At 37.1% G+C, this 25,693-nt stretch overlaps 2 protein-coding genes across 2 annotated transcripts in view; one reads left to right on the top strand and one right to left on the bottom strand.

Moving 5' to 3' along the window:
* LOC115445965 (SUN domain-containing ossification factor) overlaps nt 1-25,693 on the bottom strand; it is a 102,844-nt gene that overhangs the window by 64,509 nt on the left and 12,642 nt on the right. The window lies entirely within an intron of this gene.
* LOC115454663 (uncharacterized protein K02A2.6) lies at nt 10,215-14,909 on the top strand. The gene has a single exon (XM_030183381.2). The coding sequence runs from the start codon at nt 10,495-10,497 to the stop codon at nt 13,627-13,629; it is 3,135 nt and encodes a 1,044-aa protein (XP_030039241.2). The 5' UTR covers nt 10,215-10,494; the 3' UTR covers nt 13,630-14,909.

Here is a 25,693-nt window from a genome sequence, read left to right on the forward strand (position 1 = left end):
TATTATATACTGTTACACTGCTGAGCACGGGCCTCTTCTGCTACTGAGAAGGATTAGGCCTTAGTCCACCACGCTAGGCTAGTACGGATTAGCAGACTTCATATAGAGAAGTTATCAGGTGTTCAGGTTTCTTCACGATGTTTTTCTTCGCTGTCAAAGCAAGCGATAATTCACTAATAATACACATATAACTTTAGAAAAGTCAGAGGTGTGTGCCCTTGGGTTTGAACCTGTGGATATTAGTCTCGGCAGTCCGTTCCACTCTCAACTAGGCTATCGCTGCTTGTAATATAATAATGTGATATCTTTAATTTCGTCTTTATCAATATAGTATTTGATTGTAATAATTTGTCTCTTTCTACCACCAAGCAGTAGTGTGTCAGACTATTGTACTCCGGTATGAAAGATTTCCAGAATGAGCTAAAATTAAACGCAATGCAGCAAAATTTGTCTATAAAGTTAGTTGGTGCTGCAGTTGATTGACATTCATACATACCATCGGACGAGCAATTTGCTCGTCTCGTCATAGAAAAAATACACTTTCCTTCCATAAATTTAGTGTTCATGTAGCTGTCCACGACTACATGACTGAGTTAATGTATGATATCACGAATGTAAAGCCTCGCGTATGTTTTTACCAAGCGTTGCAACATTGCGTGTTTTTGCGAGTAGATGAATAATTCCTTCAACCACAATGTTTGTTACTGTATCCGATGAATTATGAACGATGTTGAATGTTTTTGTGGCTTTTTTATGTACCCATAATGCCATCATATTAATGATTTTCAACTCTTGAAAATTTATAATCATTTTTTTGACAGAACGTTGAGTATTAAAAGATTTAGCTACTTCCGAAGCCATTTCCAGAAAACCTTTAAGTGATGTCGAGTTTTTCATACGAAACTTCCACACCAAACTGTTTACAATGCTATCACTGAATAGCCGACTTCAACAAGAGGCTGTTATTGGCTCGTGGCCAGCCTTTATCGATCCGGGCTCCCGTCGCCACAACAATCATATCGTAATGGATAACAACACTCCATTACCAGTGCTTGTATCACCATAATGCTCTGAGGAGTGATTTCTTGGATTATTTATTTTACTGGTTTATTATTAATCTCTATTTCAAAGTGCCTTTTATTCTGCTCCCTTTCATTGTCTGCATCAAGCAGTCTGCCGAATTCTACAGAGCTTTACACTAAACTATTTTTATTAATAAATGTAATTAATGATTTGTTTCGAAGTAGTATGGCATAAGGATCCCGATGACTTGTTTAGTCATCGGGATCCTTAATCATATTGTTTACTGCTAAAAAGAATACACAAAATCACAGAGCATATAATTAACCATCTACGACATATTTACATCTAGTTCTTGTATCATCTCAAACTCCACCATCCTCTAGAGCCCTTATCACGTATACTATTGCCTTATCCTCCATTTTTCTTGTATCATCTCGAACTCCACCAACTTCTAGAGCCATCATCACGTATACTATTGCTTTATCCTTAATTTTTCTTTTATCATCTCAAACTCCACCAACTTCTAGAGCCCTCATCACGTATACTATCACCAAACACATCCCACAGTCGATACTAAATACTAATCGAAATATCCAAAAGCACAATAGATAATATTTGATATACTTAGTCTGGCCATAAATACTGTTACACTTAATTATAAAAAAATATTACATTTGAATTTCGAATCTGTCATTTTTATACGATTGTTCATTGTGTTTTCTCATTTTGGCGCCAATACATTGTAAAATATTTTGCGATATTAAAATGGTGTGGGGTGATAAAGAGAACCGAATCGCTGTGATAGCATTACACAAAGTAGGTATGGAGCCAAATGCAATTTTTAAAACTCTCCATACACTTGGTATTAGTAAAATGTTTGTGTACCGGGCTATTAATAGGTACAATGAGACCTCCTCTGTTTGTGACAGAAAAGATCTGGCCGTCCACGTAGTGTTCGTACGAAAAAGGTGGTCAAAGCAGTAAGGGAAAGAATTCGAAGAAATCCTGTCCGAAAGCAAAAGATTTTATCTCGGGAAATGAAGATAGCACCTAGAACCATGTCGCGTATTTTAAAAGATGACTTAGGACTTGCAGCCTATAAGAGACGCACTGGCCATTTCTTAACTGATAATTTAAAGAAGAATAGGGTGGTAAAATCGAAACAACTACTGAAGCGGTACGCAAAGGGAGGTCACAGAAAAATTTTGTTTACGGATGAGAAAATTTTTACAATTGAGCAACATTTTAACAAACAAAATGACCGTATTTATGCTCAAAGCTCTAAGGAAGCTTCCCAATTAGTCGACAGAGTGCAACGTGGACATTATCCGACTTCAGTGATGGTTTGGTGGGGTGTTAGCTATGAAGGAGTGACTGAGCCATATTTTTGTGAAAAAGGTATCAAAACATCGGCACAAGTGTATCAAGATACCATTCTTGAGAAGGTAGTTAAGCCCCTTAACATCACCATGTTCAATAACCAAGTATGGTCCTTCCAGCAAGACTCGGCGCCGGGTCATAAAGCTCGGTCCACGCAGTCTTGGTTGGAATCGAACGTTTCGGACTTCATCAGAGCTGAAGACTGGCCGTCGTCTAGTCCCGATCTTAATCCGCTGGATTATGATTTGTGGTCAGTTTTAGAGAGTACAGCTTGCTCTAAACGCCATGATAATTTGGAGTCCCTAAAACAATCTATACGATTGGCAGTGAAGAATTTTCCCATGGAAAGAGTGCGTGCTTCTATTGATAACTGGCCTCATCGTTTAAAGGACTGTATTGCAGCCAATGGAGACCACTTCGAATAAGCTTTTTATATTTTTAATTGTTTTATATTTATGTATTAAACTGACACACTGTAAAAGTAATAAATGTTATTTGCAGTTAACAATTTTCTTTTTTCTTTATTACAATATTTATGGCAAGACTAGGTATATCATTCAGTCAGAGACCGCCTATATTCAGCAAGCCATTCAATACAAATTACATCACAAACTTTCTCACGACGTAGACGGCAGAAAAAAAAATAATGATTTGTCTTGTCTACGCTGAATTAAATGGCATTACGTGATTAGACGTAATATCATAATCGATATTATATTGCTGAAAAAAGTCACGACAACCAGTGTTACTTAAAAGAAGGATAAAAAATATTTTCATTACTTCTTTCTTTTAAAAAGTTCGTCGACGATTGCTATAATTATGTCCATTCTTGTTGTTTATACCAAGATTCGCCGAAAAACGAGCTGTTACAACTACCATCTTTGACAGGTCTTGCGTGTGTAATAAGGTGGCTATCGATTCTAGAAAATTTATACATAATAATAATAAATAACATCTATATAAGTTAGGTCGTGGTTACGACGATAATATGCAAATGATACCAATCGGCGAATCTTGCCCAATCTTTCAGAGCATTAATCTATCTTTAGCTGACAAAAATAGTAAAACAGATAGATGACGAGATGGAAATCTAGCTAATAGCTTTCAAACAATCGGTAACAAAAATGACGGGCACACACGAACGCGCGAACGCGGGAGTGAAAGCAGGGAGGCTGCGCATCTCGTGGCGGAATTAATGATGATTAATGATTCGGAAGTGTATTGATTGAGGCCGATGATTGCGCCACTGATAATTACTTGCTCGGGGTAAGGGCACACTGTGTTATATTTTTTGTGTGATGTAGCGTGCATATCGGAAGTTGAAGTCATAAGTCTCGAGATGACCTAGTTCAATAAATCCATACCCATTGCTCCAAAAAGGTCACAATAGGTTCAGAAAACTGTCTAGATGTTTAGGACGGAATAGAAATGTTGAAGACTGTTTTAACAAACTGTGTTCTTGTGCCTACTTCGAACTTTAAGGAAAAGCCAAGATCTCTTCTTCCCATGGTCCATCGCGTTTCATAACCTAAGCATCATAATATACCCACCAGTATCGAAGGGTGACATTTTCTAAAAGGGAACCCTATACAACATAAAAGTACTACTAACATGCATAAATGCGGTCTGCAAAGCGTTTCAATGTTAATTAGACTTTACATAATTTACAAAAGGGAAGCATCAAGAATCAGGTTATGTGGACACTTCGCCACTGATACCCACCTCTTAAGATGGTACAGCCGATTAGCAGTTATGCTTCTGATCGTTACACAGACCGTGATTTTGCCTCCAGCATGTCACTAGTTCATATCTGGTATGCCACTGTCCTAACGCTGAAAGTGATGTTATTAACACTGTTTTTTCAATCGTTAGGTGATTAGCGCCTTGTGTGTCCATGTTAGTTCAATCAATCGATACTTAAATATCTTTTTGTTTAGTACCGAACATAATAATATGCTATGATAAGGGTTGCCACCGATACAGTATTAATGCTTTTCGCATAAATATCTATGAGCTGTTTAATACAAAACGCTATGTAAAATACTGCTCTTTTTCTTTCATTTCTACAATCAGCTAATGTCTGGTCGGAGCCTTTTGTCAGTGTTTTCATATGATGCTGAATTTTCTGAGCAATTCCGAAAAGTACATCCCGTTTATTTAAATGCTTTAATTTTAATAGTTAATTTTATTATTGTCTGTAAAATTGACAACCACGTCCGTATTTATTGACGAATGTGTTTACACCACCCTCGAACAAAGATAAAAGTTCTAAGTTAACTAAACGACACTGATTCCGACAATTTTTAAGTGCGCTTAGATCGCCGCGCCGGTATATTTGTAATCTCCTAACTCAAAGAAAACAACGGTTTTAGCAATTCCTAGACCATAACCATTCATCAAGAGAACTTTACTACTAAAGTAAGGTATTAATATAAGCATTTTTACACCAAATCGATCGACACCAAAGTGGACATAGTAAATCTCATGAAATGGGAAATTATGGAACTAACATTCTCTATTGCAGTCTAACCCACGCAAACAATGCCAACTTACAAGTGACTTTGGTAAATATTTACTAACTATAAAATGTCAGGATTTCACTACTAAACACTTGATAGATATTTTATGCAGTGCGTGGAGAGATCTTGCCTGAGATGAGGTTGATGTAAGATAGATCACTGACCGTAGAAACGAAGTCAAATAGTTTTTGCGACTTGCTTGTAGAGTGATGCACTGAGGCCTTATCAAAACGGGATAAGAAAAGAATTAGAAGAAAGGAGTAGAGAAATTTTGGAACTAGCTACTGCATATAATACTAAATATACTTCAGATATGAACAAAAGAACAATATTTTTGTGTCGAGCAGTACCTGCATAGGTAATGCATTCTTAGTATATCATCAGTATGCTTATAACTCTTCATGACAAATGATCACCACTGCTCTTGAACACCGTTAATGGCAGAGGTACTGCTGTTGCGCAAAGCATTGTGACCCTTAAAGCGATTGACGTCATGCATCATAACTGAACACAAGAAACACAATAACAAAATAAAGTTTCAGTTATTTTCAGCGAATATTGTACAATTCACGTTTATATAACATTAGCTATGTATTGTATGTCGCCCTGTTCCACTGATGGGCACGACCCTACTCTACAGCAGAGAGGGAATAGGCCTTAGTCAACCACGCTGGCCTAGTGCGTATTGGCATACTTTACATACCCTCCAAATTCTTATAAAAAACTTATCAGACATACATATTTCTTCACGATATTTTCCTTCACCACCAAAACAAGTGATAATTCACAAAGAATACTCACATAACTTTAGAAAAGTCAGAGGTGCATGCCCTTGGGTTTTAAACCTGCGGACATTCATCTCGACTGTTCCACGCCCAACTATGCTATAGTCGATAATCCATTCTTGTTAAAAAACCAACCATAGCTTGACTGCCACGTTAATATTTACACTACCTAAAAGCTTATACATTAATTTATTCCAGCCTAACCATCACTTCTAATGTATTTTATTACAACAAGCAAATCAATCCCCATCGTACAAATTATTCATATCCAACATGCCAAACAAATGATCCAGCAATGACACGATACATTATTTACGTATTGAACTTTCCAATAATATAATAAATATAAACAATTTGGAAAGCTCAAGTGAGCGGGGGCTGGCAGAGACGCTTCCTGCGTGAAAGTAACCAACTACGGGTATTAAATCACCACACATCGGATCATCAAACGTGATGGGACGCGTGATAGAGATCGTGCTCGGTTACGTTCGTTTAATTGCAAGGATCTTTTTAGACTGGTTTAAACTGTAGCTGTTTTTTTCGATCGATGGCAAAAAATTACCAGAGGATCAAGATTTTTTGACATGTTTATGAATTATTTAATGTGGTTGGTTTATTATTTGAATCGGTTTGAAACTTAAGTTTGGGATCGTTTATTAGAATAGGCCATTAATCTGTAAAATGGATAAAAGATAGCTTAGAATTGAACCTGCGAATAAAACGAAGTTGTTGATCTATTTTCACAATTGCGTTAATTATAATTAGCGGGCGACCCGTAGGCGATATCGTATCAACCGATAACTAAAGATTAAAAATAACAAAGAAACCATGCACATCAAAACAAGCTCAGATGGGCTAGGAGCAATCTCTGATAATTTTTATCATGAGAACTCAAAGTTTGTGGCGTAAATACAAAAACATTTTTTTCAATAAGCGATCCCGTTTTTAATCATCGGTCTGATCCCAAAAATAAACCAATCACAACAAGTCATGTGTCGATGTCAAAAAAACTTTGATCTGATTGGTTCATTTTCGCGACGGATTCAAAGCGAATGGGGTACGGATTGTAAATGGCAGCTAAAATAGCAGTCATTGGTGCTTTTGTGCAAAACAATCATCAACAATTTCAAATTAATGACGTCATGCAAACATTCTATAGCAGATTGAGACTATGCGAATTGTCCGAGTCTATACATTACGGTTTGTAAACCATCCTTTAGTTAATTGCCTGTATTGTGTCTAGATTGCTTCAGTCTCCCGGCTGTCTGAAGACAGTAACAATAAAGCTATCAATGTCTGTATTACCGTCAGAATTCTAAGCTTCTACTTAACATTGCAAATAAACTTTGTTAATTGTGTTTTCAAAACACCGTCTCGACACATTCGTAAGATCGAATGATTTGATTGAAAGAAATATCAAATATTTAGGTTCAATTTTGGTTAAAAAAAAAAATTTATTTGTATATTTACTTTAATTATTTTGTAATTTTGTTCATTGCTACTCTTTACAGGCAGTCAGCCCAACTGGCGATCGTGCCCTTTTTAAAAGAAACTTTTTTGGAATCAAAAGTAATATGTTTATTTATTGTCCATCAACGCAGCACACGCCATCAATTGTGTAATGTAAATACAGTTTCTGAGCATGTACGGTACATCATCACCCAGTCCTACATATAACAAATAACCACTACCGCACGTTCTCTCCTGTGATTTATGAATCATTTGCGAGGTGCGAACAAAATGAGTTCGCTTTACGACGCGTTCGATATTCGAATGCGACAGTAAAATTACACGACCAATTAGCAAACTCGTCTGACATTACACCGACGGTTGTTACCCACCAGTTTTCACCGTTTCATACGGCCAGTGTGATATTAAACTCGCTCGTTTCCTCTACACTAACGCGATTTCAACTGTCACCGCATCGCGTTCAATCATTGTTATTTATTAGCGGCCGTTGTTTGCGAGTAATTGGTGAGTTACGCTCTCATAGTTGGATGTTAAATGTGTATATTTTGATTGAAGTGTTATTAATGTTTGAGTATTTATGTTTTCTTTGAATACAAACAAAGTTGACCTTTACGCAGAGTTGCTTTAAAATTTACATCTTTCGGAGATAATCGATTGCAATAAATTTGAAATTTACGCTATTATGGAATAAGTTTGTGAGATTTGAATATGTTGATTATACGGTAGCTATCAGTTTCAATAATCGTGTGGACCGTGACGGCCAATTAAAGCCGAATAATCGCATTTGACGAGTGGAGACGCGAACGTTCGTGTTGCGTGACTATCATAGTAACGGTGATTAAGTTACATTTTGTAAATACTATTCTACTGATATTATATGACAATCGGAAGTTAACTCATTATGTCATGTTAATTTTGAGCGTAATGAGGACATTTTAAATGACAAGCATATTTGACCCCAGTCGTGGCAATCTCTAAGACCAAGCGTCTCTTTTACTCTGTAAATGCGCTTGCACACTGCTTGACACACACACGACCATTTAAATTTTAATCGTTTACCAACTACCCGCAATGAAATAAACACACGAATCGCGTCCGGTTTATTATATTAGCTAGAATCGAAGTGAAAATGGTTTTCACTCAGTTCAGAGTGAAACGTGGAGCGGACATATATCAGCCGGTACATAACACTAGTTGTTTCTATAATTAAATACATACATTTCGTGTTTTAATTGGCGCGCAATATATATGGGCGCGTTTTATTGCAACTTTTAGACTTACCAACTTAATAATAAATAAATTGTCTCGGTGGCGTAGTTGTAATTGTACACAGTACAAGTAAAACTACTGCGCTGAGGTCCTGGGTTCGAATCCCGGGTTCGACGAAAGTAATTGTGACTGGGTTCGGTTTTAAAAAAATTACTTAGTCGCAGCTCGGAGTCAAGAAGTTGGCGGCGTGATACCTCCGTGTCTCGGAAAGCGCGAAAAGCCGTTGGTCCTGCGCCTGATCTCTCTCTGGTCATGTCGGATTGCCGTCTCACTGAACTATGACAGTGCAAGAAAAGGGAGTGATGGCTGATCTCCACTCAGGCCGCCGTTGCCGAAATTCGGTTACGAACCAATCAATTAATAAAGGTTGTTTACGTCTGTCATAGTTAAACATCGCTTCGTCTAGCTTCTTCTAACGCTATAGGAATCTTAATACGACAAGACATTGTTTAAGTAATACAGAGGTATAGGAAGTTTATAATTCAGTCGGTTGATGTGTGCAACATCAAGACGTTCTGAGATTATGTTGTATCGCTTTTGCCCACGGCTGCGCACGCGTGTAAACTGTGTGTGATAAATATTTTCCCAGTATAAAATAGCACTCGAAAGTAATGTATTTTCCTATTGGCGATAGAACTTTCAAAAATCGTTTTATAGTTCCTGAGACTAGCCCCTATAAACTTACAAATTACAAACAAAGTCACAATCTCTACCTAATTGTAATATAAATATAAATTACGAAAGATATCAAAAAGAATTCAAATTAAAATCATAAAGTTAAAAATAGAACATAAACAACTTTGTTGCCTAATTAGAGAACGAACTGCTCTAAAATCATCCGAACCATTAGAATTGTCCAAAATATCCGGTAGGACGTGATAATACGTCGTACGGAGCTGTAACGTATCGACACGTTTATCTATGCGTTAACGGATACGTCCATTAACGTATATTTATTTTTGTGTAATTATATTATTTTAAATACTGATAATAAACATATTAGAATAAGATAAATACACTAACTGCCATGCACTTAGTGTGTTGTGGAAGTCTTGGCAGTTGGAAACACTAAATGTGACAGACGCTCGAGTAAATACGCGAGCTTGTTCGAGCCTTTTCGCCTGTGTAGCACTTTAAGTACGCATACTTAATCGCCGAGCAATTTCCAACCAAACGATTTGAAATTTTGCTCGTAACTCGTCTCAATCTTCCTTCTCCTGTGCAAGGAAATATTAATTCTTTTTAATATTTATTTAATTAATTTTCACACTTCTTATACATCAATGTATAATGGCGGACTTAATGCTGGAGGCATTCTCTACCAGTCAACCGTCAATATTTATGCTTATTAAATGCTCTTGTCCTAATCAGTACAGTTTCGAGCGTTCAGATTATGTATTAATAGAAAATCTATATTTTAAATATTAAGTATTGGACAATACTAAACATTAGACGAGGCAAATAAACTAATCACGATCGGCACATTCGCGCCATTCCGCCATATTAAAACCATTATAGTGTACGGGACAATAATATAAATTCCCTTTAAACCTCACGTCCGCCGTGGAAACTCGTAAAACCCAACTGTAAATACTATATTCATAAATTATAAGAATAGGGACGAAACTGGAGAATGAAAGGACATAACTGCGTTTTAATTACGTACCAATAAACTTTATAAGATAATGTTATAAATAAAATTTTGTTAACGTCTCTATGCCAGCAAAATTATTGCTTTAAAGCAAAACAAATAGTCGTTAATTATGTTTTAAAAGTTAAATAAATTAAAACCATGTTTTGTAAATGATTTTCTTCGAATACCAAACTGACGAAATTGTTAAGTTAAGAAAGACATTATGATATGTATGACACTCACAGCCTGAGTGCAAACTATTAAAAAAACTAGCTGTCACTGTCATGCCGATACGCAGCTAACGTCAGTCAGTAATAAATTAGTATCCAAAGCAAATGGTTGTTTATTTATGCGCAAACACTTCATTGGCGACGAGGTACAACGACTACCCACGATATAAAGAAATCAAAGCAAAATGTCTTATATCGGAAATTTATCTAATTTCGATCACAAAACAGGCGAATGGCAGATATTTAAAGGAAAATTGACACAGTTTTTGAAAATAAATGAAGTAAAAGAGGAAAACAAAAGTGGAATCCTGCTCACTTACCTCACCGACGAGACATATCGTTTGCTACGAAACTTGGCTTACCCTAAGGAATTGGATTCGCTCAAGTTTTTGGACCTGATATTATTACTCGACAGCCATTTTAAACCGAAACAATGCTCCTTTGCAGATAAAGCAAAATTTTTTGGAGCAAATAGAAATCCAGGCGAATCGTTAGGAGAATGGGTGGCGCGAATTAGAGGACTCGCAAGTTATTGCGAATTTGGTACCGCTCTAGAAACGAACCTAAGGGATCGTTTTGTCCTTGGTCTGGGTTCGGGGCCTGAACGGGACAAGTTGTTCGAGCAGAACGCTTCCACGTTGACATTGGCAAGGGCGATTGAATTGGCAGAGCAAGCCGCTTGCGCTAAAGAGGCGAAAGTTATGATGGGCACTAGCGAAACAGTACCAAACAAAGAGGAGCCGATTTATAAGGTGAAAATTCACCAACAACATGGCCGCGGTGAAACACGGCCGACGGGCGCGATCGGTACAATTTCTGCGAACTCGTCGCGTTGTTCCGTGTGTGGTTTAAAAAATCATCCAAGTGATAGGTGCCGGTACAAAAGTTACAAGTGTTCAAAGTGTGGTGAAAAAGGACATTTAAAAAAAGTGTGTAATCGTGATAAGAAGTCTTGCGTTTTCCACGTAGATAATAGTCAAGGTCTAGATGATCCGACCACGTCATTTTGTGATGAATGCGAAAATTTTAATATAAGGTACGTCACTGATAAACCTATTAAAATTGATCTCATTTTGGGTAATCAAAACCTCACTATGGAATTAGACACGGGTTCTGGCAGTTGTGTAATTTCAGATAAACTGTATAAAGAAAAGTTTTCTAACTATGTACTAGAACCTAGTCATACTAAAATGTGCCTATATAATGGACATAAAATTACTCCCTTGGGCTATTTTATTATTAATGCCATATTTAATAAAAAACAAAAGTCCATAAAAATATTTGTGATTGATAATGGCGGACCACCATTACTAGGGAGGGATTTTATGTTAGCCTTTAATTTATTTATCACCACTAGTATTCATTCACTTACCTTCGATACAGATTTGCATAAATTATTAGATAAGTTTTCGGACCTGTGGCGTGATGAATTGGGTGCTTTTAATAAATTCAAAGTGAATCTGCAACTGAAGGATAACGTGACCCCAAAGTTTTTTAAAGCACGCACTGTACCTTTTGCCCTAAGAGAAAGAGTTGAGAGTGAATTAAACAGATTGGTAGGCTTAGCCATATTAGTTCCCATAAATCATTCACAATACGCAACACCTATAGTGCCCGTACTTAAATCTAATGGTCAAGTCAAAATCGCTGGTGACTATTCAATTACGCTCAATAATGACCTTATCATAGAAAAATACCCTCTGCCTAGAATCGAAGAGGTGTTCGCTAACATTGGGGGTGGTGAGCAATATAGTAAAATAGATTTAAAAAACGCTTACAATCAGTATATGTTAGATGAATCGTGTCAGGAACTCACCACGATCAACACTCATAAGGGACTATATAAATATACTAGGTTAGTATACGGTTTGGCAAATGCGCCTGCAATTTTTCAAAAGTCTATGGAAACTCTTCTTTCAGGAATAGATGGAATCAGTATTTGGCTCGACGATGTATGTATTACCGGGCATGATAAAGTTACTCACCTGAAAAGACTCAGTGAAGTCTTAGGTAGGCTCCGCGATGCCGGTTTGCGTCTTGAGAAGAATAAATGCGAATTTTTCAAAGACAGTGTCACATATTTAGGTTATGTTATTAGTAAAAAAGGTATAAAAACATGTCCGAATAAAACACAGGCTATATTGAATGCCCCAGAACCGACTAACGTAACAGAGGTTAAAAGATTTTTGGGGATGGTAAATTATTATAGGAATTTCATTCCTAATGCATCATCTATGCTAAGTCCGTTACATGAATTATTACGTAGTGAAACACATTGGCAGTGGGGGGAGAGGCAGCGCTGTTGTATGGCGGCAGTTCGGCGCGAATTAGCATCGGAGCGCGTCCTCGCTCATTTCGAACCTACTGCCCAATTACTTGTGGCAGTGGATGCAGGACCATATGGTCTAGGGGCTGTGCTATCACAGCGCGACGATGCGGGCATCGAGCGACCGCTGGCTTATGCGTCTCGCTCGCTCAGCACTAGTGAACGAAATTATAGCCAGATTCAGAAAGAAGCAACAGCTATAATTTTTGGGGTTAAGCGTTTCCATCAATATTTGTATGGTCGTGCAGATCCATTTATTTTAAAAACTGATCATAGGCCCTTAGTGTCAATTTTTAATACTAAGACAGGCATACCCGTAACGACCGCGTTGAGACTACAGAGATATGCAATAATTCTGTCTGCCTATAATTATATAGTGCAATATGTTCCTTGCCATAACAACCAAGTGGCCGATTATTTCTCACGCGCTCCGTTAAAAGGCGCAGCGGCGGATAGTGTAGATAGTGATATAGATACCTATTATGCGCTTAAGTTTCTCGATGCGTCAACGCCGGCCGTAACTTTTAGTGAGGTTGTACAAATGACTGAACGTGATAGAACGTTAAAAACGGTAATTAAATACATGAAACATGGTTGGCCGCGTAAAATAAAATGTGCATCGATATTGCCATACTTTCAATGTAAATCGGACTTACAAGTCGAAAATGAGTGTTTATTTAGGGGACACAGAATGGTTATACCGTCGTCATTGAGAGATAAGATGTTACAAGAATTACACGAAAGCCATTTAGGAATCGTTAAAACAAAAAGCAATGCTCGGAGTAGGATGTGGTGGCCATCTATCGACAAAGATATAGAGCGTTGGATAGGCTCGTGCGAGACCTGCGTGAGTGTGCGGTCAGCGCCGCCAAGGGCCCCGCCCATGGCGCCCCGCGCCATGGCCGGCTGCTGTCCGCGCCTGGCAACGCTTGCATATCGACTACATGACAATAGGGCAGAAGGTATACTTGGTGCTTGTAGATGCATATTCTAAATGGTTAGATTGTATATATATGCGTAACGGTACGTCCACAAGTGCGCTGATTGATACTTTAAAGGCATTTTTTTCGAATTTTGGGTTGCCAGAGTCGCTGGTATCCGACAATGACGTAAAAATTAATTCGGCCGAATTTAAGCAATTTTGCAATTTTAATGGCATTCAATACATAACGACCCCTATATACCATCCACCAAGTAATGGTCTTGCCGAAAATTCGGTACGAAATTGTAAAAAAATGTTAAAATGCATTATAAAAGAAAATGTACCCACACACCAGACACAGCAAAAGTTATTGCAATATTTATTTTGTTATAGAAATACCGTGCATTGTACTACCGGCCAAACGCCAGCACAACTAGTGTTCGGTAGGAAATTACGTTCCCGTCTGGACTTAATTTTACCTACCGATCCTAATAATATTGGTCAAACAATAGTCATGCCCGGGAAAAGATGTTTCGAAATTGGTACCATGGTATGGACCCGCTGGTACAGTGCGCGGAATGAAACATGGAAGTTAGGTATTATTAAGGAGAAGATAGGAAATAGGATGTACAAAATCTTAATCTATGAATTAAATGTGAACTGCATTAGGCATGTTGACCAGATAATGCGATATAAAGGCAAAAATAGGCAACTTGAAGATATGCCTAATGTGTCTCATCAGGTTCCTTCATTACCATCTGTTCCAACTTTAGATAAATTACCAATTGTGGCCCAGCCTTTAGCACCAGTCAGCCAGTCGTCAGTCACTGTATCTGAAGCAGAACCTAATGATGTGCTATTGCCTCCAAATACTGAACGTAATGTAGATGAAAATGCGACTGGACATTTTGTGGGAGGGGTGGACGAGAGTCGGATTGATCGATCACCTGTGTGTGATACCAGCACCAATGTGTGCCGTGACGTCGCTGACACAGATGTACCAGTACCTTCGCTCACTCCGACACGCCAGAAACGCAATAGAAAAATCGTAGATTATAAAAAGTTCTTTTAATAAATTTAGAAAACAATAATATTGTATTGAATTAGAATAAGATATTATATCCTAGAAATAAGTGGAATTTATATGTGTATGTATTTTTGTAAGTATGTTCTCCTTGTAAAAATAGATTTATATTATATAATGTCTGATTACCAGGTGTCCAAATTAAGCGTGGAGGAATGATATGTATGACACTCACAGCCTGAGTGCAAACTATTAAAAAAACTAGCTGTCACTGTCATGCCGATACGCAACTAACATCAGTCAGTAATAAATTAGTATCCAAAGCAAATGGTTGTTTATTTATGCGCAAACACTTCACATTAACAATGTATTTAAAAAAGAGGTCGATCATCTACTTGATACTCCACTAAGATCAGTTAATTTATTGGCATGTTTGGCAGAGTTCATTTGATATGAGATTATTTTGTTGTTATTCACAGAAGACCTAGATTTAATTGTTTACAAAACAACAGCTCGATAAAAACCAAATTACTTAGTCTAAACTCTAGGGCAGTAGCGTAGCTTGCAATAGAGGGGCCCTGTATCAAAATTTTTTGGGGGCCCTTTAAGACGGTGCGAATTTTTAGCCGCCCATTTAGTTTGATATAACTATGAGCCAAGAGCCCTTAAAGATCAGGGGCCCTTTATCACTAATACGGCTGATACGGCAGTAGTTTCGCCCCTACTCCAGGGGCAATTACACCTTGCTCCCTACCACATAATAGTCCGATCATAGCCTCGATGTAAATACATTACTTCTAGCCTTTAAAAGATAAAGTCCGAATGTTTAAGAAAACATATTTCGTAAGGAAAATAACTAAAACATAATAAATCTACGTTTAGACAACAATTTCATAATATTCATATCATAAACACCGGTGAAAGCAGAAGGACGGAAATGGACTCCTTAAATAAAAAGAAAATAAATTAGATTATATATTAGTCAACATTAAATAACCATATCAATCACAAAATAATGCACTTAACATAACTCATATCCAAAGAATGTTCACACATTTTCTCCATAAACATTTCAAATTATCTTAAAAATAGCACTGAAACAGTCGGATCTTATTAACAGCTGTAATATATACGACAGCCGTGCGTTTATTTCGAACACGTACAAAAATAATGCAAGACTATTTTTATAGTTAGTTTTTTTAGATAAGTGGGAGCTGTAGCCAACTGCTGAAGAACTAATATGGTACTTTGACTCTCGCTGCCGAGGAAAGAAATTCCTTATATTTAGAAGCTTGAGAGGAAGACGTTGAGCGGTCGAAATACATTAAGATATAATATCGACTGTTGGCAGGCTGATTGACAAGCGCCGTTAAGTTTTATTCATATTATGATACGGCACATTTTTCTTCGTTTTTTTAAACTAGTTTTAATGTTTCGAAAAAAAAACATGTCACTAAGTCAATTAGCTTGGCAACGATCGATATAATCTATCGTCGGAATTGAGACCCTTATATCCATAGTCCTTGCCCCATCTCATCGTTTTTCAATATAAATTCCCAGGGCAATGAAATCAGTACATACCATGAACTACACCGCCCTTTACATTCGCTATAATCATACCCGAACCTTTACACCAAATACCCTCAAAAGGGCATAGCGTGACGTTATTATTCACATGACACGTAACTAACACTCTGTATCAAACGTACGTGAGATTTCATCAGAACATCACGTTTCCACGTGATTTCATATTGCATGTGCACTGAGATTGTGTGTTTTCAAAATTAGTTCTTTTACTATCGACTGTAGGTTAATTTGAGCTTGCGATAATCACACTACGATTAAAAACTCAGATGTTCTAACTATCGCTACGATAACTATAGAAATACAATTGTTATTAATTATAACAGTATCATATAGGCGTCTTCAGCAACTCAGGCGCATAGTAAATATATATAAGTATATATATTTTTTATTGCCTTAGTGGGAGACGAGCTTGCCGTTCGCCTGATGTCAAACGATACGCCCATAAACAGCAGAAACACCATCCAACACCTTGTAAGTATTGTTTTGTATTCCATTGCGCTCGCCATCCTAAGACATGAGATGTCTTAACATCTAGGACTTATCCTATTATATGCAGTAGTTACACTGGATAAAATATCCTTCAAACCGGAACACAATCATAGCTACACACTGCTGCTTGGCGGCAGGAATAGACATTCCTGCTGCCAAGCAGCAGACCCAGGCGGACTCTCAAATATTAGAGACCTACCACCAGTATTATTCTAATATTATTATATTCCTTGTTGACAAACAATCCATGAATAAAACTGTCTTTACCGATAATTAACAACCCTAAGCCGTCACTATGACCGCATAGTTAAAATATTAAACACGTTAAACCATCAGCCCCGGCTTTGTCAAATCGTTAATCAAAATATAAGAAATATCGACATCAGAAAATCTAACGCTCACAAGAAATCAACGAAGGCATCAATCAAAACGGTAATGCCATGCTAAAACTGGATAACTTGGTTAGATCTAGATACCGATCGAACTTCTGCGAGATTTAGGTCCCAAGGTATTTGATATATTTACATAAGGAGTGGTAATGAATCATCTAAGAAAACTCTCAGGGAATGCGCAGATGTATATTTGAAACATGTTAACGCGTCATGATTGTTGATTGAAGAACGAAATAACTCGCGTTTATTAATTGAAGCAGATTTTAGTGAACAATTATAACCGGTGTAACAGCGCAAATTTGTAACAAATGTTATTTCAAATACTTTAATAAAAGATATAGTATTTATGCAGTGCGAATTGAATACAATCTATCTAGATGGGTTCTTATGAGAGCTAACATTCTTGCATGGTGATAAAATCCACTGGCATTGACATCAACGAAACCCGCTTATAAGACGAAATAACAATACAGAAACATTGCCCCACAATATCACATAATCAAAGACCGTTCGGAAACCCAAAACACATTCATAATCCAAACACCATAAACAAACAGGATAATAATGAGATTTCGAACGCACATCAATGGACGCTAGGCGAACACCGCTCGCTCTACTTACGTACTGGCGATGTTATTTAGACGCATTTGTCAGCGAAATGTGTGGGCGGCGGAGAAAGGCCCATTTCTCTGGGGGGCTTTTGGTTTACGCGGCTGGTAAAAGCTGCGCAGCGAATCATTTATTTTAATCCGAGTGCTTAGTAGGCCTGCATGCATTAGAGACCACCCGGGCGATGTTTGCAACCGATTGAGCGCTAATTCAATGCGTTTAATAGTGGAAATGTTTACTCAATAAACTAATAGTGATGGATAATGGAGAAGAACTTAAGGTACATACATAAAATTATTAAATTATGTGCGTGACATTTTGTATCCGATGAGTTTTACAAAGCACACATTGACCTACACTTTGGTTTAAAACAAAATTTTAAGGTCCTGACCCCGAGCTAACTTCCTCTAGCATTCATTCTTTACCTACGGCGCACAATTACGGGCGGGAATATCCAAAGATTTACGAAAAATTTCCTTAAAAAACTTTTAGGTCTTTTTAAATATAACTACCAAAATCTTCCTTATTCAATTTTCTATCGAATAGTGACAGTTGCAAATTAATAATATAATGTGTTCTTTCGGAGGAAATGTGCAGAATCAACAATTTGAATAACATTTTCTTTATGAAACTAATGAAACAATATACACATTTAAAAAAAAATTAAACAACAAAAGTACAGTTAACATATCGTAATTGAAAAATACAAGATCTATTTTATTTTGAGCTTCTACAAATTTTCATAGCTGTAGTGATGATATTGACCAGTAAGACATAGCATTTTTAAAGAGCGCCAGGATTTTGCCAGATTATACGAACTATAGCCAGTTTAACAAAATAAGACTCAAATAAGTATCAGGCGTGTCCCCAGCTTCAACTCATCTGGCAACACAATAATCAAATCTCATAAAATCAAGAATTGAAACAATGTCAGTAAGCTCATAAAATCTCGTGTAATAAGTTCTCTTATCGATAGCTCCCGGACATCAGCATTGTAACCGTAAAATTATTGTTTCTAAGTACATCAATAAGAAAATATCGACGAAGTATAACCACAATTTGTATTACCAATAAAACGATCCATCAATGCAAAACGCAATTCAATTCATAAATATTAAATTGGTCGAATGAAATCATTCAATAATCAACGCAATATTGATACGTTTTACCGTCTGCGTCGCGCCTTAACCGCACCCAATAAAACCCTTTTGTAGAAATGTCACCTAATTAGAGTTTTTACAGAGGTCTGATTTGTGTGGGCACTTGAAAATTCACCTTAACACTGCCTACTGTTGGGGCAGCGGTTCTCAATTCTAGAGTCACGCACCTTTACTATTTTAGTTCAAAATTAAATACCGAACATATTTTTTACTGACTGACTAAGCTATTGATTACTTCAGAATATATTTAGCACTATTCCATTAAGGGTTTAGTTTTAAAGCAATATCATCTCGAATATAAAATTAAAAAATGCTGTATCGTACTGCCGTGCCCTCGTCAACTCAAGCCACGGTAAGTCTGATAATGAGTCCATTCATTAATACTGTTTGCAGACAGCCTGGCTGCCCACTCACGGCATTAAAGTGATTCTAATGATACAACATTTATTAGTCGATCGACGCGATCCAATTTATACCTCTACTCATTCCACGCAGTAGTGCAAAACAATCGACAACTTCTGTGGATGGGATATGAGCCGACTGTGAAACGACGAGTCCCGGGTTTGATCCATGAATGAGCGTACGTGTGTATATTTAAACACGCTATAATTTCGATAATACATATAATCAGTGTATACTAAAAACATATTCATACGCTAGCTTTGTTTCAAACTCCAACCGCTTGAGCCATTTTCACGATCATAACTGACGTATATCTATCCCCAGACTTCAAACTATAAACATACCAAATATTGTCAAAATCAGACAATCAGTTAAGCCCGAAAATTCGTAACATTATACGTTTCTAAAATAAGTAGAAATCTATGAACAGATTCTGCTATTAATGGGTTATATATTTTTTTTGCTGTGAATGACGGGACGAGCTTCCCATTCGTCTGATGGTAAGCTATAAGACCGCTCATAAACAGTAGAAACTCCATCCAACACCATGAATTACGAAATATTCTTTGATATTCCACTGCACTCGCCATCCTGAGACAAGAGATGTTAAGTCTTATTATGTCCAGTAGTTACACTGGCTACAATGTCCTTCAAACCGGAACACAACACTGACTATACACTGCTGCTTGGCGGCAGAAATAGACATTGCGGTGGTACCTACCCATGCGGACTCTCACATATGAGAGACCTACCACCAACACACGAGGATTTGGCAACAAACCAAGAAAAATATTGAGAACCGTAACACTTAGAGAGATTTATTATCGTAAACACGTCCGTTTCACTTTCAAAATCGTGTCCGATACGAGAAATGGCCAACAAGTGCCGGACAGGTATTGTTAAATGATTAAACACAGCCGCAGAGTCGCAACTTTCCATAAGTTCCAATGTTGCTTATTAATAAATGCCTATGTCAATATATCTCTAGTCGAAGCCTGATGGAATATTTAATATTACCAGTGCAATTTATGAATACATTTCAATTTTCAATTTATTTAGCGGCAGTCGGTGTAAGTGTTTATTAAAATTATAACCGTAAAACTGTGAATGTAAAATTGAGTTTGCCCTATTATATTTCATGTAGGTTGTGTATTTAATGTTTGTTTGTGAGTTAATGACTGTTTCCCGGTAATTGCCATTGAAATTAAGTAGTCTCTCTACCATGAGGACATAAGGAATTACATTAAAAAGCAGACTGTCTATAAAATTTTAATCTAAACTACTATCATCTATGTCTAGATTAAGTAGCAAGAATCCAAATGTTTATACTACTAATTTGGAGAAAACCACCGCAATATTTTTTAGTTTTAAATATTAAATTGTTCATATAAAATTGTTTTACATACAAGGAAAAACGATTTTCAATTAATCTTTGCAATCAAGTTACCGCAAACAGATTTCATAAGCAATCAATTTGCACGCCAGATGTCGCCGCTGTAAAATTCCCGCTCTTTTCCACAATCCAAGCAACGGCAGCTGTGCCGTACAGCCGTACATCTGACAAGTGGATCGCTTTCCCCGCCACAATCGTATATAATGTATTCGTTCTGTAAAACATAACGTAGTGGACAGATTATTGCACGGCTTGCGACAGCTCTCATTGGTAGTTTAGCACTAACCACGATGATTTGTGATCGATTAATCTAAAACATCGATTGGGAAAATCGATTTAAATCGATTCAAAGCAATCAATGATGCATTAAATATATGTATACTGCACCTGTAATAAAATTAGCGGACCTCCGTTTCGATTTTTTTTACTAGACTCAATTTCCGCTCAGTGCTCAAAATCTAACTGATTGGTAAAGGATAAAGAGAAAAAGAAACTTCCGAAAACCAAATTACAAAGACTAATTTAAGTAAGTATATCAAAAATAACAGTTAAAACCAACATGAATGACTCGATTAATCGAGTTACCAATCTTCATTAACCCGATCCGATAATCGATTTCTTAAAATAAATAACAACATCTCTATAGTATTAAATGGCTCATTAAAACGTGATTGTTCCACTAGAGTAGTGAAAATACTGTAAAACTTTACGATTATAACTAATAATATACATTAACTTGCCAAGTGTACGCGATGTTAATTGAACGTCGTTAAGTATTAAGACTGGGGTCTATAAAATCAACTTCAACTTAAATACGTACATATATATATATATTATATACTGCATATACTTAATTGTACAATTTATAACCTGTGTACCGATCATGATCCTTATTATTTTATTACCCATTCTATCTCTATATCCAAAAAATAGCCAACAATCTGTGTATTTCTGATTCTAAACTGGACGGCATAATTGTGTCGACTAATGAGAGATGATCGACTCTCGTCAACCACCTGGACCCCACTCTGCCTACCATCAGGGCCAAAGAAGTTAGGTTGACGTACCGTGTAAAAAAAGGAAAAACAAAAAAAATTGCGGGGATCAAACCATCAAAAAACATGAAACGGAATTATTAAAGAATTTTGTTAGCAGGTGCGATCAACTACCGTAGGTATAAGACCCAACTACCTTTAAATCGAATAAATAAAATTGACGTTAAGGTTATAGCTTAAGGTCCATTTTTCATACATTTTGTTTGACCTTTAATCTGGGTAACTAAACAAGTATTGACAAGTAAAGAATTTAAATTCACGTCTAGTTAGTGATTAGTTCTCGCAATTGAAAGAAAAACGTAAAAATAATTAATATGCATGGATATTTCGGCCTTTAAAATTTCGTCGTATTAAATTTATTTAATATATGAAAAATGGACCTTAAGCTATAACCTTAAGGTATTGTAATTCTGAAGCAGTTTATATCAAATCAAATTCTTCACAAAATACACTGTTCCAAAATTACCCTAATATTCTCAATAAAAACCCACTGAACAACCACTTTACTAACAAATTCCATCACACTACCAAAAGGTCATCATACTGAAAACCATGAAAATCTATTTGCTAAGCAAAGTTGCCATGCAAATTTGCAACTTACACAAATGGCATAAGATGAGTTTCCCTTTCAAACTCGCACGGAATGCAACTATGTAGCAATGGCAAAAACTTGCGTTAGTTTGAACAATGTTAAATTTATCACTTTCCCTCTATCGGACACCAGGCGGGCTCGAATGAAGGCTGCTAATCGGATTCCGCGGGGTTACCATGTGAATTCGATTTAATTTCATTTTCTAACGTATTCGAAGATTAATCGAACAGGTACAGGTGATGACAGCGTGATGGATGAAGATGACCATTGACTACCGTGAGATTGTACCGGTGTCCTGTTACGGTGCGACGTGTGGGAACCCGACAGTGCTGGTTTATGTAGAAACTAGGAACTGAAATGTGATTAATAAAAATTTGCATTACGCAGGAAGCCATACTTGGTTAAGGAATAAACGGTCCGCTTCTTAAAAAAATATTTCGTAGTTAAAAAACGTTTACTATTATGTATCTCTGTATTTGGCGTAATAGCTTATTTAAAAGCTTCTACTAAGTCACATTGCCTGCATTCATCTTAGTTTCATAATTAGTGTGAACACAGAACATTCTAATTATAATAAATAAAAATTCTGGAAAAATATATAACGTATAACAAACACGATCGCACGATAAACACGATCGATGCCTCATTCGTCAAAATTGGTTCAGTAAAAGCAGCAGAGACGGTAGAGAGGAACACAAAATGGATTCATACATAGGGTGTTAAAACATAACCCTTCGCTGCTTCGCCGTAGTCGGGTAAATAGGTAGTAACCGGTGGTAGGTCTCTCATATGTGAGAGTCCGCCTGGGTAGGTACCACCGCAATGTCTATTTCTGTCGCCAAGCAGCAGTGTATAGTCACTGTTGTGTTCCGGTTTGAAGAAAATTGTAGCAAGTGTAACTACTGGTTATAATAAGACTTAACACCTCACGTATCAGAATGGCGAGCGCAGTGGAATGCCAAACAACACTTTGTAATAAGGTGTTGGATGGTGTTTCTACTGTCTATGGGCGGTCGTATCGCTTACCATCAAGCGAACGGAAAGCTCGTCTCGCCATTCAAAGCAATATAAAAATAGAAAGAGATCAATTTAATTTCCTAAACAAAATGTTGTAGATAATTGCTTTGGAAATTATTAAAAAACTTTCATAACGAGTATCGGACCCTTCATATCCATTACGCGGAACACACCCATCAATCAAATCATACTCGAAGGTTACACAATGCCTTAATAACAGTCTTAGTTACACAATAACTGATCTATAATAATAACATTAATTACTGTACTTCAGAGATCGAATATCATCTATGCGTGCGTTTATTTAAACGCAGCGTCCAAAAGACGCGGCCGACACGCTCCGTTTTAAACATTTACGCATAATCATCAATACATCTGACAATTAACCTCTTAATGTCCCTCGGAGAAGGTCGAGATATCGATAAATACGCTAATTACAGAAATATTGTTCCTAATTTGTTTACGACAAAATTATCTTAAGTAATTTCTAACTTTTTATGCACAAGATAACAAAACTTTACGTCATCACGAATTTTCCTTATATTAAATACGGTATTACATACAGCGTATTAGCAAAAATTATATTACTTTCTCGTATCATTTAAGGCTCAAATGTTTCAGCGTTCCAAACGCCAAATCTCGCGTGCCAAATGCCGTTTACTGTGTGTACAGTAAACCGACGGTAATGGGCCTGTGTGCCCAATTTGTACCAATATTTACAAACGATTTGAATGACGATCGCCGAGTTACGTGCACCCATTACAAGCTTATTGAGTAACAGACGTCTTGGCATGCATGTATTGTTCGTTACTCATTCATTATATGTTTTAAGTTGTATGATTAATGTGATTTGTTACGCATCTTATGTTGACACTATTAAGCGACAGTTTTATATGATTAAATATATTTTTATTTTAAGGGGGGACTTAGAAAAATTGGTCCTTCGAACCGGATTCGCGTAAAGATTTTGAACTATTAAAGGCATATGCTTCTATAGTTTCCTGTAGACAATACTTAAAACAGTAATATGTTCCTGTAGACATGCCCCGGTTGAGACAACTTAATTTCTCATGTTTTGAGGGTTTGGACTTCCAGGATAAAACGAATAGGCTACAAGACTCAAATAGTTCTAGAAAGATACACCAGATGCAAGATGTAGATTGGTACAACTACCTATGCCTAGCTCTCTATACCTCATATTATATTATGTATTTACTTCGCTTCTAATTAAGGGAGGACAATTGCACTGTGTTATACCCAAATGTTTATCCATAGGCCAACAACTAAATACAGAAACCTCAAATTAACACACTTACATGGTTCACTATGGCGGGTTTTAACACCTAGTGTACGGTGGTCGCTATCCGAGCGAATATAAAATATATCCTACTAGCCAACCCCCGAGTCCACAACGCGTTTTGCAAACAACTACCCACAATATTTGCCACAGTTCCCATATTCAGTGCGGCGTGGGTAGCGTCCTACCCACGCGTAAGTCTTAGCTCGTCGTTTGCAACTATACGTCTGTCTGATTATTATAAACGTACCAGGGCCCTTATTCTGTATGATAGTGTAAACGCGTAACGCGGCTGTGTCATGTTATCTTTGAGAAATGTGCATGGAATGGTATTCTGTAAGTCTAATTTCTATAGTCCTAAACATGATGCGTTGTGTTACGTGCTTGTTACGCACTGTCAAAATAACGTGCGGGATAGAGAATAAGGCCCCAGGTCTATTGATTCATTAAATTTGGATTTCGTCATTGTGTTCACGTGGTTTATGCAACCTATCCTTAAGTTAATAAATAGAAATGAGCAAATTTTGATAAAAGACCTACAACGCCATGCTATCATTTTAGCTACCTTGCCCTACGCTGCTTGCAAACTGCTTGGTTAACAACAGTGCATCAAATGAAAAAGTTAAAACGACTCCCACCTTGTAATCTATATTATATTGATTGGAAATGGGAGTAGCATCTCAGACTTGAAACCGAGCGGTAGTGCTCTAAGAACTACTTGTATTTACCAAGACAAAATAATATAAGGAAAGAGGTATAAATAAATAATATTGGTATATTATTTTGCTTCATAAACTATGTGCAGGATGATTAAAAAACATTCAGCAAAAATTAAAAATGCAGGGTGACCGATATACGCAGGCGAAGAAAACAAGAGAGAGGGAAATGTCTTCCGTCTCGACCACACACACAAGAAGAGAGAGGGCAACATCTTCCGTCTCGACCACACACACACGGAGCGAGAGAGAAACATCTTCCGTCTCGCTCACACACGCCGCCTACGTGAAGGCGCCGCCCGCGCGCTCTGATTGGCCGAGCCGCGCCCACGCATGCAGCGCTCCGACTCCGAGGTGCGGGACTCAAGAGCTCGATATAAATGAGCGGATTCACCCCGACCAG

The sequence above is a fragment of the Manduca sexta genome, chromosome 23, assembly GCF_014839805.1.
Source record: "Manduca sexta isolate Smith_Timp_Sample1 chromosome 23, JHU_Msex_v1.0, whole genome shotgun sequence".
NCBI classification, from domain to species: Eukaryota; Metazoa; Arthropoda; class Insecta; order Lepidoptera; family Sphingidae; genus Manduca; species Manduca sexta.